At 42.7% G+C, this 20,390-nt stretch overlaps 1 protein-coding gene across 1 annotated transcript in view; it reads left to right on the top strand.

Annotated features, from left to right (window-relative positions):
* Nucleotides 1-20,390, top strand: part of TNKS1BP1 (tankyrase 1 binding protein 1) — a gene marked incomplete at its 5' end in the record, with an annotated part of 144,126 nt that overhangs the window by 79,516 nt on the left and 44,220 nt on the right. The window contains 3 exons of the mRNA XM_082267728.1: nt 5,057-6,497; nt 7,215-7,826; nt 17,265-17,397. Coding sequence (XP_082123854.1) covers nt 5,057-6,497; nt 7,215-7,826; nt 17,265-17,397 — 2,186 coding nt within the window. The remainder of the gene's footprint in view (nt 1-5,056; nt 6,498-7,214; nt 7,827-17,264; nt 17,398-20,390) is intronic.

The raw sequence follows: 20,390 nt of genomic DNA, 5'->3' as shown, positions 1-20,390 counted from the left end.
CGTTCAATGAGTTCTGAAGCATTTGGCTGAATATGAGCAGATAATATTGCCTGAAACACTTCAGAATTCATCCTGCTGCTTTTGTCAGCAGTCACATCATCAATAAATACAAGAGAACCAGTTCCATTGGCAGCCATACATGCCCCCGCCATGACACTACCATCACCATGCTTCACTGATGAGGTGGTATGCTTTGGATCATGAGCAGTTCCTTCCCTTCTCCATATTCTTCTCTTCCCATCACTCTGGTACAAGTTGAACTTGGTCTCATCTGTCCATAGGATGTTGTTCCAGAACTGTGAAGGCTTATTTAGATGTTGTTTGGCAAACTGTAATCTGGCCTTCCTTTTTTTGCGGCTCACCAATGGTTTACATCTTGTGGTGAACCCTTTGTATTCCCTCTGGTGAAGTCTTCTCTTGATTGTTGACTTTGATACACATACACCTACCTCCTGGAGAGTGTTCTTAATCTGGCCAACTGTTGTGAAGGGTGTTTTCTTCACTAGGGAAAGAATTCTTGGGTCATCCACCACAGTTGTTTTTCGTGGTCTTCCAAGTCTTTTGGTGTTGCTGATCTCACTCTTCTTTTTAAGGATGTTCCAACAGTTGATTTGGCCACACTTAATGTTTTTGCTATCTCTCTGATGTGTTTGTTTTGTTTTTTCAGCCTAATGATGGCTTGATTCACTGATAATGACAGCTCTTATTATATTGAGAGTTGACAGCAACAGATTCCAAATGCAAATAGCACACTTGAAATTAACTCTGTACCTTTTTATCTGCTCCTTGTAAATGGGATAATAAGGGAATAAAACACACCTGGCCATGGAACAGCTGAGCAGCCAATTGTCCCATTACTTTTGGTCCCATAAAAAGTGGGTGGCACATATACAAACTGTTGTAATTCCTACACCTTTCACCTGAATTGGATGTAAATACCCTCAAATTAAAGCTGAAAGTCTGCAGTTAAAGCACATCTTATTTGTTTAATTTCAAATCCATTGTGGTGGTGTATAGAGCCAAAAAGAATAGAATTATGTCGATGTCCCAATATTCATGGACCTGACTGTACATCGTACAAATGCGCCACTTTACAGAAACATTAGGCGATTCCCCAGGCCCGATATTTAAAGGAATTTTTCATTTTTATAGTTTCACTTTAAGCATCATTAAAATCACTGCTCCTTTAAAAATTATCGTTTTTTTTTTTTTAATTTGCATTGGTACATGTTCCCCAGGTCAGTACCCGGACCCCCATACACTTTTTTTTTGGGCAATAACTTGCATTTAAGCCTTTAAAATGAAGACTTTTGAGTTTTGATGTTCGAGTCCCATTGACTTCAATGGAGTTCAATTGTTCGAACAAACTTTTCCCCTGTTGGCGGTGTTTTGGTGCAAACTGAACAGGGGGTGTTCAGCTCATCACTACTCAAGAATGAGCAAGCTCAGAAATGAGTTCTACAGAAAGTTATAAAGAGACCTGAAGCAGCTGTGACCAATTAACCACTCCCCTTAATTAGCAGGAAGGAAAGAAAGAAAGAAAAAAAGGCTATTTAAAAAGAAAGACAGAAAAGGTGTTAAATAAAAACTGCAAGGAAAGAGTCTCTAAAAAACACCTAAAATGAAAACACAACAATCACCAGCAAAACTGTTTTCTCTTTCGTTCACTGACGGCCACAGCTCCATGTCTTCAGACCCTTGGGCTTTATGCTGCTCTCTCTTCAGAAGTAGGGCTAGACGGAAACCTTTTTGGTTACGCCACTGGGGCAGTCCCAAAGGGTATCTTCCTAATATAGGCCTTCAGTTTTTTTCTGCCTAGTCAGAAGTAAGGACCTGGTCCTTACTGCTGGGATCTGCTGTCCTGGCATTTTTTCCTTTTTAAATGCAATTTTATACTTTTTCTTTATTACTTTTGTTCCTGTGTGAACTACACTCCACAGCCAGACTGGGCAATGCACTGGATATTATAGATCCTTATGGCCTTCCTAGTCTGGCCTGCGAGTGCAATCCAACTATTAGCTCCGCGCTAGGTTGGCCGCGACATAGCCCCACAGGACGGGGGCTAGCTGGCGAGTGAAACACCTCGCGAGGTCGCATAGCCTTGGTCACGACAGCAGTTAAGATCAGAGTCGTAGCATACCTCAGGCTGCAGCACCCCCATTCCAAGATAATGCGGTGGACTGCTGGGAGTAGCGTCCACCTGGTGACCATGGTATGGTAAGTAGTGTCCCCCCTCCTTTCTTACAGAATTACTGGGAAGGTCATGGGCCCTTTTATGGGGGCATGGGTGCATTTAGGTAGGGGGGCTTGTCTGGTGCTGGCCAAGAAAAGTGGGTGCGGCTGCTGGCCCCCTTTCTGTGGTGTCCATACCTGGGTGCTGCGGGGGGGGGATCCCTGGGGTCTGTGTTTTTCCCTGGGGTCCAGTGGGGTCCAGGGTCCCGTGCAGTGCCACCTGGTGCCACCATTTTGCCGTTGATTCTGTATTCCCGGCTTTGGTGGCCATGTTTGTGTAGTCCAGTGCCCATGTTTTTTGTTTTAGAGTTTAACGGTGGCCATTTTCTTGTAGTCTGGTGCGGTGATGGGCTGCAGGGGCCTCTAGTGTCAAATTGGCGCTTCCTCTTTCCATCACAGTGTGGCAGGCTGTTTGGCGCTCTCCAGCTCGGATGATGAGTCTCTGGCGGTAAACTATCCTTCATCTGCTGTATTCTGCATTGTGGGTGCGCTGATTCTTGCGGTGCCCCAGCAGTGTGCGGGAAGTCTCCATTTTTTTCCAAAGAAAAAAACGTTATAATTTGTGTGGCGTGGCTCCGATTACCTCTTATAGGCCATGGAGCCTCTGGAGCGCCTATCACCACGTGATCCTCCCCTAGAATCTGCGGGTCCCTCTGGGTCTCAGTCTACCCTGGCAACCATGACGGCAGCCCTGCATTTACTAATATCCAAAGTAGATATGTCCCTGCAAAGGAGGCCTAGCAAGAAGCGCCCCCCTACCCTCCCCGCCTTCCCCTGTATCCTCTGCTTCTTCAGATTCTGAGGTGGATCTTGCCACCGCAAATGAGAGTCATCCCACTGGGTCTGTGTCCTTGCACGCTGAGTGCTCTGATAGTGAGGATGAGTCCTCCTCCGCAGCCCACATAAAAAAGTGCTGACAAAGGCCCTAATTGTGTCAGTGCAGGAAAATTAAAGTTGGAGGACAGCTGCGGCTGAGTTGGCGACACCGGTGCAGTTTGGCACCTGCAAATCTTCCAAGGTGACAAAGGTGTTTCCCTTTCCTGCCTATTTGGATGAGATTGTCACTAGTCAGTGGGGTTCCCTGAAACACATGGTTGGTTTCGCTAGGAGATATCCCTTTGAGGAGTATCTTCTGAAGAAACTGACGGTTCCACTGCCGTTGGACACCCAGGTTTCCAGGTTAAATAAGGCCACACTTTTACTGGTGGAGGATTCCCTGTCCTTTAAGGACTCCGTGGACAAAAGAGTTGTGGCCCTGGTCCGGTACCTCTTCACCGTGGGGGGGTTACATTTTGAGACCGGTGTTTGCTATCACCTTGGTTTCTCAGACCTTAACAGAATGGGCTAAGATTTTATGCCAGGATCTGTAAGGGAGTCACCCTCCTGAGCTGGCAGTTGATCCAGGGGTTACAGTATATTTGTGATGCATCCTTAGATGAGGCCCCCTTGGCCGGCAGGGATTCTATGATGGCGGTGATCCTTCGCCGCATGAAATGTTTGAAGCACTAGTCGGCCGACCAGGCTTCTAAAAAGGAGCTGACTGATCTACCATTTGTAGGTGTACATTTGTTTGGTGGCTCTATGGATGAGATCATTAAGGGCCTTACCGGAGGTAAGAGTACATTATGTCCGCAGGTTGCTAAGGGCAAGGAACTTCGTCATAAACATGGTCCTTTCCTCTCGGCTCACAAGCAGCCCTTTTGTCCATCTGGATTGCAGGAAAAGGGTTCAAGATCCACCGTGGCACCCTGGGGTGCCTTCTGGGTTCTTCAGGGGTGCTTTGACAAAATGCCTAAAATTTGCCCCAAATTGTCCAAAATCTGTCAACAAGTGGGTGGATGAGGTCTGCCTTTTTTTTTTTTAAACAAAGCTACAAGCTTTTATTGTGCAGCACTAGAACCTTGGGCACCGTGTGGGCCAGATGCCAGTGTCTAAGAACCAATGACATCATAGGCGTCAGGTGCCTGAGAACACTCTAGTTTACCCCTCCTCTGCTCCTCTTTTTCAGCACTCTGGTCAAGTTAGCTAAGTGAGGGAGAGAAACTGAGAGAGAAGAGAAACACTAAATACTAGTCAGTACCAGCTGCTTTTAAAAAATAAATCACCTCTAATGTTGGATGTCCGACGTGCATGCTGCCAATGTAAGAATATTAGTTTTGTTTTAAAAAATGTAGAATGGGGTTCCTCGAGGCTGTGAATAATTTTAAAGGGTGCCTTGACTGAAGAAAGGTTGAGAAACCCTGTCTTACCACCAAGACCCTGTTCTTCCCTACTTCTGGGATTTTAGAGGCGGGCATGAAGTTCACTGCTTCTACTGGTAAATAAATGACAGCAGTGGGAACAGAGTCAGGAAGAAAAGGTGGCTGGCGTTACATTCCAGAAGCTCTGACACAATTGGCCCACAAGCAGAGCAAGCACTGGTCCTGCCCTGTAAGCCCAATGTGGTTTTGTCTGGTACAATGTTGTAGGCTATTGAGACTTTGCTGAAATCTGGTTTTGTTTAAAATGAAAGCATTGCTTGCTATTAATGGCTGTTTATGGCCACCCTTAGTTTGTAACATGCCACAGTGGAATATGGTGCTATACATATCTTTAATAATAATAATATACAGGGTGTTTAAATAAATTTTCTATGTCTTAGTTGTACATGCCGCCATCATTTTTTTTATTAGTGGGATAAAGTAACTAGTTCTAGTAGTTAGTGATTTAAACAGTTCAAGTGATGTTACATTATTATAAATCTTTAGAATAATGATTCATTATTTGTATACAATTGACACAGTTCTTAATGTATTTTTCCACTGTTTAACCCTTACATTTTTAGATCGATTTTTGGGAACAGTGCCAGATCCACCTATGAATTTGAGACACCCTCTGCACCAGAGCTGCCTGGACATGCAGACAATGAGGCATCAACAAACCTGTATGTGGGATCACAAATACTAGAAAATAACAGACTGATTCCAGGGGAAGTTTGTTCTCATCCAGTTGATAAATCAGAGGAGTCATTACACAGCTATATGGAAAGGGATACTCAGTCAAGCAAGCCACATAAAGAACTGAGTCAGTGGAAAAGCAATGAACCTAGTAGGCTAGAATTGAACTATGATGAGTCACAGTTGAGATATTCTGAAGATTTGTCTCAGGATCGAGCTGCTAGAGTCACACAGCCAGAAAACGTAAGCGACCCTTATAAACAATCAGACAGGCTTGTGTATACCACTGCTCAGTCACCAGTACTAAAGGAATGTGAGGTTGACTTAGAAAAGACCGAGCACAGATATGATGAATCAAATAAGCTACAGTACATCCACAGTCAATCAGAGGAGCAGGCGTGCAATCATGGTTACAAGGTGAAACTAGATGACAAGCAATCAGATGAGCCTGTCCATGCACATGGGCAGTCTGAGGAGCCAGATTATATATATCAACAGTTGGATAAGTCAGTCTACAAGTCTGAAAAGCCAGACAAGCCAAGTGCCCTGTATGAACAGACGGAGGAGCCCGTTGAATTGTCTAAGGAACCAGTATATACATATGAACAGTCACAAGAGCGAGTTAGCACATATAAACAGTCAGAGGGGTCAGGCCTCCAATATGAACAGACAGAAGATTTAGGTTACAGACTTCAACAATTGGAACATTCAATCCATAAACATGAACTGTTAGAAGAACCATCTCACAGATGTGAAAAGTCAGAAGAGACAGTTCACAGGGATGACCTATCAGAAGACTCTGTTCATGAACATAAACAGTCAGACAAACCAGCTGGCAGATATGAGCAAGCAGAACCGTTAGCTATTCAACAACCTAAGACAGTAGTCCACAATATTCATCAGTCTGAGGAGCAAGAAGAGGCAGAAGAGGCAATTCAGAAATATGGGCACCTAAAGGATCCAATTAATAAATACCAGCCTTCAGAAGAGTCAGAACATAGATATGCATACTTAGAAGATACAGTTCATAAATATGAACATATAGAAGACCCAGTTCACAAATATGAACAGTTGGAGGAACCAATTGACAAGTATGAGCAGACAGAGCAGCCTGTTCAGAGATATCAAAAGTCAGAGGAATCAACTCACAAATATGAAATGTCTGAGGAGCCAGTTAATAGATATACACAGTCAGAGGAGATAATTAACAGTCATGATCAATCACTGGAGCCAGATTACAGATATAAACAGTACGATGAACCAGCCCATAGTTATAAACTTGCAAACCAGTATGAAGGCATTGAGGACCCAGCATACACAGGGTCAGATGTTACACAATCAGGGCTGATTGATTTGGAATCCCACCAACAACAGTACAAATCTGTTCAGTTAGAGGAAATGGACAGTACAACTAATATCCCAACAGCATCATGTGAAGTACTTGTTACGTCTTCTGAAAAAGATATAAGACCTAGTGAATACTTAGAACAGCAGTTGAGAGAAAGTTACATGGAAGAACCAAAATATAGCGATACTTCTGAAAAAGATATAAGACCTAGTGAATACTTAGAACAGCAGTTGAAAGAAAGTTACATGGAAGAACCAAAATATAGTGATACTTCAACTGATGAAATACATGCTAGAGGAAAAACAGAGGAGCAATTCCATAAATACCCACTGTCAGAAGTTGCAAACCAGTATGACGGCATTGAGGACCCAGCATTCACAGGGTCAGATGTTATACAATCAGGGCTGATTGATTTGGAATCCCACCAACAACAGTACAAGCCAGTTCAGTTAGAGGAAATGGACAGTACAATTAATATCCCAACAGCATCATGTGAAGTACTTGTTACGTCTTCTGAAAAAGATATAAGACCTAGTGAATACTTAGAACAGCAGTTGAGAGAAAGTTGCATGGAAGAACCAAAATATAGCGATACTTCAACTGATGAAATGTATGCTAGAGAAAAAACGGAGGAGCAATTCCATAAATACCCACTGTCAGAAATAGCAAACCAGTATGAAGGCATTGAGGACCCAGCATACACAGGGTCAGATGTTATACAAACAGGGCTGATTGATTTGGAATCCCACCAACAACAGTACAAGCCAGTTCAATTAGAGGAAATGGACAGTACCTCTAATATCCCAACAGCATCATGTGAAGTACTTGTTAAGTCTTCTGAAAAACATAAAAGACCTAGTGAATACTTAGAACAGCAGTTGAGAGAAAGTTACATGGAAGAACCAAAATATAGCGATACTTCAACTGATGAAATACATGCTAGAGAAAAAACAGAGGAGCAATTCTATAAAATTCCACTGTCAGAAGAACAACAACTGCAAGGTGTAGATAAAGAAGAGACACAGCAATGTCATGCTAAATCAGAAGAGGCTCAGCATGTAGATGGCTTATCAGAAGGGTATAGACAAAAGTTACCAGATAGTACAACCATCGAATCAGATGGATCTATGTCAGAGAAGACCCAAGATCAAGATAGTCAAATTACTTACCAAATCCTAAATGGACATGCTGAACATGGGGAATTACAGACAGTTGACTATGCCTCAGAAGCAGTCAAAGAGATCCAAGCGGGAGAACCAGAAGAGACACGGGAAGAAGAATCCCCTGCAGAAAATTTTGACTTTCTTGAGGTATGTGCTTCCTTTTAAGAGTACCAACATACCTTCCAAATGTAGAGCGCGGGAGGAAACGTTAGGGAGACAGTTATCTGTGGTTCACTAAGCACACTGTGGGAAAAAGCGTCCAAACTGTTACATAGTTAGACTGGATGAAAAAAGACACAAGTCCCATTTGCGTTCCAAGCCACAGCTCTTTATTCTGGCCTGGTGTCCCTGGGCTACTCATGCCCAGGGACACGCAGTTCAACCCACAGAGGGAAAAAAAAAAAACACACACGCACACCAATCGAAAACCTCCACATATAAACCTCAGCACAATCATTATTCACTTAAAGACAGGAAGGCTTTACCCCCTTAATGACCAGGCCATTTTTTGCGATACAGCACTACGGTATTTTAACTGACAATTGCGCAGTCGTGCAAAGCTGTACCCAAATAAAATTGATGTTCTTTTTTTTCCCACAAATAAAGCTTTCTTTTGGTGCTATTTGATCACCTCTGCGGTTTTATTTTTTGTGCTATAAACAAAAAATAAAAGCGACAATTCTGGAAAAAAAAAATAATGTTTTACTTTCTGCTATAAAACACAGCCAATGAAAAAAAATAAAAAATAAAATTTTCCTGTCAGACTCAATGGCAGCATACGTATGGAGGTTAACCCCACCTCCACTCCCCTATAGGACCCTATTCCCATAAATCTTTGCTCTGAGACAGAGGCCACATTCCTTTTTTGTCCTCCTCCTAAGGACCAGAATGGTTGAAGTCTTACCTTGGATCAAGTGTCCATGATCGAGACCTGGTTGTTCAAGAAGCTGTGCCCCAGAAGACGTGTGGAGTCTCCAGCAGTCCCCAGCTATTAGCGGGGTGGAGAAGGGCGATGGGTTCGGTGTCATGTGGAGTCCCCAGCAGTCCCCAGCTATTAGTGGGGTGGAGAAGGGTGATGGATCCGGGGCAATGTGGAGTCTCTAGCAATCCCCAGCTGTTAGAGGGGTGGAGAAGGGCGATGAATGCTGTGCCATGAAGAGCTTAAGCTTTGCCATTGGCAGGCAAAGCGGCAGTACGGCCTAAGAATCTTGCTATTAGCAGGTGGTCATAAACGCCCTGGGCCCGTGCAGCAGCATCTTCTGGATCCAGGCATTGTCATGGGGGAGGCCGTATGCAGTGATGTATACTTTTATTTTGTATATTCCATGGCACCAGTTGTGTGTGTTTTATCTGTTTTCTTTCCTGGCGCTAGTGTCTTTCAGCCTTTGGCGGCTGGAGCGCATTTGCATTCCAAGCGGCAGCTCTTTTTTCTGGCCTGGTGTCCCTGGGCTACTCATGCCCAGGGACTCAGCGCATGTGCGCTGTTGGTGGCGGTGGTGTCATTACAGTGGAGAGATTCAATCAGTGGTCAGTACTATTGATATTGGAATTTCTCTGTGGGCAGCTTGCAGCAGTTTCCCTAAATGCTGTGTGCAATCATTACAGGTATATGCTCTGCAATAACACCCTTGTGTGCTGCCTGTCTGTGCAGTTTCCACACTACGGATGTATCACTGCCCCCCCCCCCCCCTCCCTTGTGGCCAACCCTTGTGTAGCGTGGATGAGAGGGTGTGTTTAATCCTTTCCTTTACTCGCTTGCCTGGGCATTCCTTTTGGGTTTTTAACCATTTTCCTTTCTACCCTATTTTGTTTTCTTTTAGGTTTTTAAGTCCTTCTAGTTCTAATTGACAATATACGGCACAAGATGGTAAAGACCTCATTAGGTCGCTACATCAACATTTTTCTTCCAGGGGGACAGGTCTACTATTGTAAAAACAGAGATCAACGGTTCTACATAGTAGAACCATCTGATCTCCATTTTTACACAGGGGAGAATGACAGGCGGCTTGTTTACATAAGCCGCCGCCTTTCTCCCGCTCTACCGACGATCGTAGTGTGACCGGCGGACATCGGGTCCGCCAGTCACACGCGCGGACTCTTCAGTGAACGAGCCGGGGCGGGCGCGCGCCTCAGCGGGCGCGCGCTCGCCCGCTATTGGCTCACAAACCGGTCACAGGCTAGTGACGTATATATATATGTCACTTTGCCTGGCCGGGGCTGACCGCCGCAGTATATCTACTTGCGGCGGTCGGCAAGCGGTTAAATACTCTCACTAAAGTTTTCATTGTCTCAACAGTTGCTTGTTGCTAAGCAGTCCCTGAATATTTTAATACAATTCTTGTTTAAGGTAGGCTCAGACAAAGTTTTAAAGCTCCCTGTCTATTTTCAGTGTTTGCAAAACTATACAGTAATGGAAACTTTTTTTTTCTTGCCGACCAGCCGCCGCAGTTTTACGTACCTGTATGTCGTATAGTGTAATAGACAGTGGGGGTGCACGCACACTGATTGGCAAGAGGGGGAGCTAATCAGCGGTTCCGGCGAACACGATGTCTGCCGACCACCCGTGATTGCTCCCTATGGAGATAAAACAGAGGACTGCCTATGTAACCAATGCAGACCGCCGTTCTGTCACAGATGAACACAGGGATCCTGTGTTTCCACTATTTAGGAACACAGATCTCTATGTTCATCTAGTGAGTACATTCCGCACACAGTCAGAAAGCATCCCCTAGGGACAACCTTAACCCATTGATCGTCTCTGGTGTTAACCCCTTCCCTGCTAGTGTCATTAGTACAGTAATAGTGCATATTTTTAGCACTGATTACTGTAGTAATGTCACTGGTCCCCTCAAAATTTAAAAAGTGTTAGCTATGTGTCCGATCTGTCGGCTGCAATGTCGCAGTCCCGCTAAAAATCGCTGATTGCCGACATTACTATTAAAAAAAATATATATAAATATATAAAAGACATAAATCTATCCCCTAGTTTGTAGACACTATACCTTTTGCCCAAACCCATCAATATTGGGATTTTTTTTTTTACCAAAAATATGTGGCAGAATACATATTGGCCCAAATTGATGAAAAAACTGAAAATTGTCTATCAGATACTTACTTTAATTTTTCTTTCCTGATGGACTTCATGGCAGCATACGTATGGGGGTTAACCCTGCCTCCACCCCTCCCCTATAGGACCCGATTCCCATGAATCTTTGCTCTGAGCCAGAGGCCACGTTCCATAAATAGACAACTCATGACTCTGGGTGGGAACTCCTGCTGCCATGGAGTCCATCAGGAAAGGAAAATTACAGTAAGTATCTGATAGACAATTTTCAGTTTTCCTGACAGACTCTATGGCAGCATATGTATGGGAAATAACTAACTACACATCCGGGTGGGCAATTGCAGAACCAAAGAAAATGGTTTAATTGACACTGTCAACTGACAGGATTTGTAAACCAAAAATAAGATAAAGAGGCTGGCTCTACACAATAATGAACCGTATATGTATTGATCGGGGACCCCAAGGTCACCCAACTGATTACATTGGGAACCACATGCTGGAAAGCTGCTCAGGATGAGAGCACACTCCTGGTCAAGTGAGCAGTCCCCATCCCAAAGGAGCCATACCCTCGGCTCTGTGAGCCTGTCGGATGGCCCAGACAATGCATGCCCTAATCGTCCTAGATTAGGCACATTTCCTTTTGTTCTTTCTGAAAAAAGGAACGAACAGCCATTCTGAAGCCTAAAGTAAGCTCTAGCTTGTAGATATAACTTCACAACATCTGAGAGATTCCTATAACCAAAGGAAGGCATTGCTGAGAGTCAAACATAGGATTCCCTATTACTAGACATGCTCTTTAACCAAATAAGTCACAGGGCAACCTTTCCCACGTCTAAAGAACGCAAGTTAGTACTCCAAAGGTTAGCAGAACAATTTCTTGGTTCCCATGAAAGACTGATGTACCCTTGGGAATTGAGTCAAGCATAGGTAAAAGCACTGCTTGAACTGGAAGAATGTTAAGGAAAGTTCTCCATGACCAGTGAATCAACCTCTGAGGCTTTTTTTGCCGACGTGATAGCCAGGAGAAAGGCAAACATGACATAGAGGCCTTTAACAGAGAAACAGTAACAGTGCATATGTATAGCACTGATTACTGTAGTAATGTCACTGGTAACCCCTAAAAAGTGTCAAAAATGTCAGTCAAGGGTCCGATCTGTCCGCCGCAATGTCGCAGTACCGCAAAAAAAATCGCAGATCGCCGCCATTACTCGTTAAAAAAAAAAACACCAAAAATGACAAAAATCTTTCCCTTTGTTAGTAAACGCGATAACTTTTGCGCAAACCAATCAAAATACGCTTTTTGCGATTTTTTTTACCAAACATATGTAGCATAAAACAAATTGGCCGAAAATGTTAAAAAATTTAGATTTTTACATTTTTTTGGGAATTTCATATAAAAAATGTGAAAAATATTGTTATTTTTGCAAAATTTACGCTCTTTTTTTGTTTATAGCGCATGATCAAAAAATCGCACAGGTGATCAAATACCACCAAAAGAAAGCTCTGTATGTGGGAAAAAAAGGACGTGAAATTCGTTTAGGTACAGCGTCGCACGACCGCGCAATTGACCACTAAAGTCACGCAGTAAAAAAACGCAAAAAAAACCCTGGTCAGGAAGGGGGTAAAATCTTCCGGGGCTTAAGTGGTTAATGTACAATATAGTGAATATAATGCAGGAGACTGTAAGGCAGAATGTGGGGGTTCTACAAAAAGGAAAAGAGTGAGGAGGTGCCTAACACGCAGTGTAGGGGTCAGGAAAGTACAGAATTCCTTCTGCACACAATGTTCTCCCCCACTTTACCGCTTCAGCAAAAACCCCCAACTTCTCCCTGTAACACTAACCTGCATAGTCACTCCTCCTAGAACAAACCTACATGGGTGGGCAACTACATGGCAGATGAGGTTTAATGTTGAAAAATGTAAAGTAAAGCACCTGGGTGCCAGAAACCAGAAAGCAAGCTACTCACTAGGGGGGGAACCTCTGGGTGAATCTAAGATGGAAAAGGACTTGGGGGTACTGGTAGACAACAGGATTGGCAGTGGCATGCAATGCCAAGCCGCTGCAAGCAAAGCCAACAGAATACTGGGTTGTATAAAAAAGGGGATTCACTCCAGAAATAAAGAGATTATTCTCCCTCTCTACAAGAATCTGGTCCGGCCACATCTGGAGTATGCTGTCCAGTTCTGGGCACCGGTCCTCAGGAAGGATGTGCTGGAACTGGAAAGATTCCAGAGAAGGGCAACAAAAATAATTAGGGGAATGGAGGACATCAGCTATGAGGAAAGACTACAAGCACTGAACTTATTCTCTCTGGAGAAGAGACGATTGAGGGCGGATATGATATCAATGTACAAATACTGTACTGGCGACCCTAGCATAAGGAACAAACTATTCAGAGAAAGGAGATACAATAAGACACGTGGCCACTCACTAAAACTTGAGGAAAGGCGGTTTAACCTTAAAATACGCAGGGGGTTCTTCACTGTAAGAGCGGTAAGGATGTGGAATTCTCTTCCACAAGCAGTCGTATCAGCAGGGAGCATCGATAGATTAAAAAAACTATTAGATGGGCATCTTAAAGACCACAACATACAGGGGTATACAATGTACGGTTAACAGCACACACACATCATAGGTTGAACTGGATGGACCAATGTCTTTTTTCAACCTCACAAACTATGTAACTATGTAAAAATCTTTGCCCCCCCCCCCCTCACAGCAAAAATCATCACTCCCACTCCCAGAACAATCCCCCCCCCCCATATCCCTATTGCAGCACAATGCATCTTCCCACTTACCCAGCACAAATCCTCCTCCACCCCTCAAATCCCCTCTCCCTCCCCATTCCAGCACAAATTCCCACATCCCCACCCTCAACCCCTTCTCCCACCACAAATCCTCTCCCCATTCCAACACAAAACCTTTTGCCCTTCAACCCCCCCCCCCAAACATTTTTCTTTCTCCAATTTCCCTCCCAGACTAACCCCTCCCCCCAGCACAAATCATCTTTCACCCCCTAAACCCCCCCTTCCAGCACAGCCCCTATCCTGGCACAATACCCCCCCCCCCCCACCAAACTCTCTCACTACAAATACTCCTTCCCTCAAATCCCCCTCCCAGCACAAATCCTCCCACCCATGTTGCATATTTGGATGGTTTAGGTGGACAACCTATGCGCCACATCACAAAGGAGTATATATTTAAAAAATGAAGAGACAGAAGATGGGACTTTAAAGGTGCTGTGATCTAAACTGAGATGACAGGTGCTGCTCAAGACTCCACTGGGTCTTCTTCTATAGCAACCGCTTGAAGTGTAGACATGAACAAAGCTCGTCCCAGTTCTAGACATCTAATGAAAAAGAAAAAAGTCCTGGACGTCACACATCTCTGCAAAACCCTGTGGAAAGTGTGTGACAGCCTCAGCCCGGGCATCCATCCAGGCCACACCCCAACACACTTCGCTCTGCCCCCAAGGGAAGCCATACTTTAAAGGTGCTATTCACTTGTAGGAAAAAGGAAAAAAAACTATAATATAAAACACAAATGATTTATTATAACAACATTTAAATGCACCTTTCAAAAGGATTGTGTGGTAATGTTGGATGTTATGAGGTTATATGCAGGGTACTTTTTATACATTTGGGTGGACTTGAATGATTTTTATGTATTGCCCTGAAAGGAGCATTTCATTTTGTTATAATAAATAATTTGTGTTTTATATTGTTTGGTTTTTAATTGTTCCTAAAGTGAATAGCACCTTTTAAAGTCACATGTTTTGCTTCTTTGTCTTTTAAAACCCCCCACCCAAATCCCAGCACAAACCCTCCTCCCTAAACACAAACCCCCTTCTAGTACATGCCCTCTCACCCTCCCCTCCCAAAGCCCCTCTCATCCATATACCCCCCCCCCCCCCCCAAAATACTCCTCCAAGCAAAAATGTTTTTTACCCCTCCCCACCCCCACCAGGTCATTGTGTTTCCCCTTTGCAATTCTTAATTTCCCCATATAAACTAATTACAGACTTCAGATCAGCATGGTTGCTGTGGGGGGGGGGGGGGATGTCCCTCCTCCCTTGCTCCTCCTTTAGGCCTGTGTACATGATAAAGTGAGAGCCAAGAATGAGCCTAGAGGAGGCTTCCATCAGCTCTGAAATGAGGGCTTGTAGGTTGGACCTACAGTACCAAGCCCTCTGTTTCTACCTATGGACATGGCAAATATACAAACCCGATTCCAAAAAAGTTGGGACACTGTACAAATTGTGAATAAAACAGAATGCAATGATGTGGAAGTTTCAAATTTCAATATTTTATTCAGAATACAACATAGATGACATATCAAAATTTTAAACTGAGAAAATGTATAATTTTAAGGGAAAAATAAATTGATTTTAAATTTTATGGCATCAACACATCTCAAAAAAGTTGGGACAAGGCCATGTTTACCACTGTGTGGCATCCCCTCTTCTTTTTATAACAGTCTGCAAACGTCTGAGGACTGAGGAGACAAGTTGCTCAAGTTTAGGAATAGGAATGTTGTCCCATTCTTGTCTAATACAGGTTTTTAGTTGCTCAACTGTCTTAGGTCTTCTTTGTTGCATATTCCTCTTTATGTAGCTATGTAACTATGATGCTCCAAATGTTTTCTATGGGTGAAAGATCTGGACTGCAGGCTGGCCATTTCAGCACCCGGATCCTTCTTCTTTTTTTTTTTTTGATCTTTTTTTTTTTCCATAAACGTTTTTATTGAATAGAGGAATAAAAGAACCAGTGCATTTTACAGATATGAATAGCACAAACAAGAACGAGATGTACAATGAATAATCTTTAAGAAAGTTATCAATCAGCAATACAATAACATATCAACGATCTTCAGATGTAGGAATAAACTCTCATCACCTATGCAAGTTATTAACAAAGATCCTAGTGTATCGGGAGGGGGAGCTGATTAAGAAAAGAGACGTAGGTAAAGGGGATGGTCTGTAACTCTCTAATTCTTATCCCGGATCCTTCTTCTACGCAGCCATGATGTTGTAATTGATGCAGTATGTGGTCTGGCATTGTCATGTTGCAAAATGCAAGGTCTTCCCTGCAAGAGACAACATCTGGATGGGAGCATATGTTGTTCTAGAACTTGTATATACCTTTCAGCTTTCCAGATGTGTAAGCTGCCCATGCCACACACACTCATGCAACCCCATACCATCAGAGATGCAGGCTTCTGAACTGAGCGCTGAGAACAACTTGGGTTGTCCTTGTCCTCTTTAGTCCGGATGACATGGCGTCCCAGTTTTCCAAAAAGAACTTCAAATTTTGATTCGTCTCACCACAGAACAGTTTTCCACTTTGCCACAGACCATTTTAAATGAGCCTTGGCCCAGAGAAAACGCCTGCGCTTCTGGATCATGTTTAGATTTGGCTTCTTTTTTGGCCTATAGAGTTTTAGCTGGCAACGGCGAATGGCACGGTGGATTGTGTTTACCGACAATGTTTTCTGGAGGTATTCCTAAGCCCATGTTGTGATTTCCATTACAGTAGCATTCCTGTATGTGATGCAGTGCCGTCTAAGGGCCCGAAGATCACGGGCATCCAGTATGGTTTTCCAGCCTTGACCCTTACGCATAGAGATTGTTCCAGATTCTCTGAATCTTTGGATGATATTATGCACTGTAGATGATGATAACTTCAAACTCTTTGCAATTTTTCTCTGAGAAACTCCTTTCTGATATTGCTCCACTATTTTTCGCTGCAGCATTGGGGGAATTGGTGATCCTCTGCCCATCTTGACCTTTGAGGGACACTGCCACTCTGAGAGGCTCTTTTTATACCCAATTATGTTACCAATTGACCGAATACGTTGCAAATTGGTCCTCCAGCTGTTCCTTATACTGTATGTACATTTAACTTTTCTGGCCTCTTATTGCTACCTGTCCCAACTTTTTTGGAATGTGTAGCTCTCATGAAATCCAAAATGAGCCAATATTTGGCATGACATTTCAAAATGTCTCACTTTCAACATTTGATATGTTATCTATATTATATTGTGAATAAAATATAAGATTATGAGATTTGTAAATTGGTCCATTCCTTTTTTGCTCACTATTTGTACAGTGTCCCAACTTTTTTGGATTTGGGTTTGTACTTCAAATATGGATGTAAAATCAATTTTTATATTCACACTGTGTTTTTATTTTTTATTTGATGAATTCAATAAAGATGTATCTTTTTAAAAAAATATGTTGTATGACATTCAATGACAACTTCACAGCCACTAAAATCCCATTTCTTAGAGGAGGTCTGTGAGCCAACTCTCCTACCCCATTGGAGTTGAGAGTTTCTTGGCACCTTTCCTCTTCTTTGTTCTTATTTTTTATGTCTGTTACCAGGGATATGGCTGTGAATGATTGTCTTTAGAACCAATATCTCCTTATTTGTTTAGAATTCTCCTAAAACTCTAATATTTTTTTGTTGTCTGACCATTCGAATTCCCTTGTTTCTGTAACTAATTCTTGCTTTCTGTTTAGGGTACTGTTGTTCTAGATTCATCTTTCATGAGAGGCAAAGCCTCTCTGGGCAAGAAAAGAGGCCACAGGAACCCTGCTGGAACCTGTGCTTCTGAAGAGGATCCTGAATACTGGATGTTTAGAGACTCTACAGGTATGGAAGTATTGAGATGCATTATTAAACACCACAGAGACTTGTCTGATGAAATCAATATACAATAGATTTTAAGGTTTATAAGCCTACTAGCACATAATCATACACAGTGATGTAGCAGAACCATAAACAATCATATATCCAATAAAGTCCCAATTAATGAAAACTCCATCCAGTTGTGTGCATGCAACAACCAAGGTATGATTTCATTACACTCCTAAGCACACCCGATTATAATTATTTATAGAAAAGAATCCCAAATAATAAAAAGTCCATTCAGTAGTGTGCGTCGGACCACCAATGTGCCACGATAGATTCACATATCTTCAAATTCTTTAAATATCACTTGTGTTCCGCATGCTTCAACCTCATATCGATATTGAATGCTCACCTTATTGTATTTACCCCAATCATAAATTAAGGTCAAAATATGCTTTTGCCCCTTCTTGGCTAGAATATCCTTAGCTCCCTGGACATATAGCATGCAAAACAGAATGGGACTAATAGTGCTCTCTGTGTATAAATTTTTTTTTATTAAAACCAAAGAATAAAAATCTACTTACATAAAAAAAGCACACTCAGTGTTCTGATACAGGCATAGATACAGCAAATGGAAGCATCCCCTCCTCACCACTAAGACTCCCCCGACCCACAAATTGCCGCAATAAACCATCGCCGGCATGGCTCAGCCCCCTATATGCATCACTTCTGTATTCTAGGCTTCCTCTGTAGGACCAAAGCTCACAGTCATGTTCATTTATATATCTTATAAAACAGGAAGTGATGTCATCAGAAGCACAGCTTCCTCCCAAGCCCCAGAAGTAGTAAAAAAAAAAAAAAAAAAATGTCTCTAATCTGGACCTGGGACACTAATCACAGTGATGGAAGAGATCAAAATATCCCATGCAGCATTGCGAATACCCTACTACACCCTGTATGTGTAGCACTATCCCCACAAGGGCTGCTGGAAGTTGATGGTCCCCATTGGTTGCCCTGACCTTGCAAGCTTCCCAACCCCTTTGACAGCTTGGGTTCTGATATATGTAAAGTCGACATGAAATGCAAAGACAACAATATTTAGTAAGGTTTGCGAGTTAACATTTTATTGGGAAAATAAGTCTAAAATAAAAAAATAACAGACTATAACAGACACAGGTATAATCCAAATTAAGTGACAATGCAGCAACATGAATTCACAGGAACACACAGATATCACCATAACAGTAAGACAAATTGTTATCATGAGTTGGTTAAAAAGGGATTTATGACCCTAGAACAAGGAGGGAGAAGAGGAGACTTTTAGTCAATCCATTCCCCCTTGGCCCTAATGCCACAAGAAGTAAGGGGTAATTAGTAAGGTCTTTGTAGGTGTTCACCTTTAATAAACAGTAGTGTAACAGTTAGTAAATTATGTTCTGCCACAGGTTCTATAAACAGAGTCTCTCTTGAAGGAAGAAGGTCCTTGAAATGTGGGTATCCTTGATCTTCAGCTAGCTATGATGGGGCCCAGAGATGCTCTAGGGCAGTGACAGCTTAAAGAGGTTGAAAGAAAAAGGTGTTATGTTTCCCTTGCAAAGACCCTCCAATGAGCCAGGTGTAATGGTGTCTGCATAAGTGTCCTTGAGAACACCATAGGCCATTGGAAATAAAATATAACTTGTATTTTAATTCTATAAACATTTTTGGACTGTATAAATGTACAAAAAGTGAGGGTTTGGTTTATTGGTTGGCCGACAAACCAAAACCAAGGGTCCGGAGTGCAGTTTTTGGTCAAAATTACCATTTTTGGTCTCCAAGGGCATCGACTGCCGTTTTTGCTCAAAGTGACCGTTTTTGGTCTCCAAAGGTCGGGAGTACTAGTGTTAATGATCATTGGTGCACACAATAGTTTATTATTCAAAGAATAAAAGAGAAAAAACAAATGAAAAAGAATGAGGTGGGAGGGAACAACCAACTGATGATGTGTATAGTGTCCCTTTAAATCAACCCTCAATCCCAACCAGAGTTAATGGAGCAAAGGCCCCTTCTCTTTTAGTATTTCTAGGTGCTATCACCCAGGATCCTGCGAAGAGAGACTTGTGAGTAGGGATGATCGAACGGTTCGGGTCCACCATCGGTTCGGCCCGAACATTGGGTGTTCGAGGTTCGGCCGAATTTAGAACTTTTTGCCCAAAAAGTTCGGAATTCGGCAACCAGAACCGCCCAAAATGCAATGCTTCAGGAAATGGGCTTTAAAAGCCCGTGATTGGACCAGAACCATTAGCAAAAGCCAATTGAGGGGGCAGGAGAATGCTAGGAATGTGATTGGAGTGACTAGGGGGTCCCTAGACCAATCATTAGTGAATACGCCCCCCAGTATATAAGATCGCCCCCGCCATATTCCCAGCATTGTTATACTGGACATGGAAGAGAGTGGAAGCAGTTCTGTTAATTTTACTTTAAAAGTGTCATTTAGCTATTTTTAGTGTGAGGAAAGGGATATCTAGTGTAGTTAGAGTGCTCCTTTACACTTAAGTTAGCTTCAAAAATATAGTTTCTGTAGGGAAAGTGTTAAGTGTCAGGGGACCGTAGTGTAGTGTAGGGTTAACTGACAGTGACTGCTATGGCAGGGTGACAAAACCCTTCCATAGCAGGGTGACCGCTATAGAGAAATGATCATTTCTCTGTGTTGCTTCGGGACAGGCATGTGGCTTCTCACCAGCAAGCATTTTTTAATGCTGCAGGGGCTGCCACTGCCAGTGCTTTTTTGAGGACATGTTTGATGTCAGACATGACATCTGAATATGTGTATAGGGGGAATATATAGACATATATGTCTGAATATATACCCCTAGACATATATAGGTGTGATAGTAGCAGAAATAAATGCTTGCGCTAATGAAATCATTTACAGTAATATATTTCTGCTACTATCACACCTATATATGTCTAGGGGTATATATTCAGACATATATGACTATATATACCCCCTATACACATGTTCAGATGTTTTG

This window comes from Pelophylax lessonae (genome assembly GCF_965119305.1).
Source record: "Pelophylax lessonae genome assembly, chromosome: 9".
NCBI lineage: Eukaryota > Metazoa > Chordata > Amphibia > Anura > Ranidae > Pelophylax > Pelophylax lessonae.
This window is presented reverse-complemented; position numbering and strand designations above follow the sequence as displayed.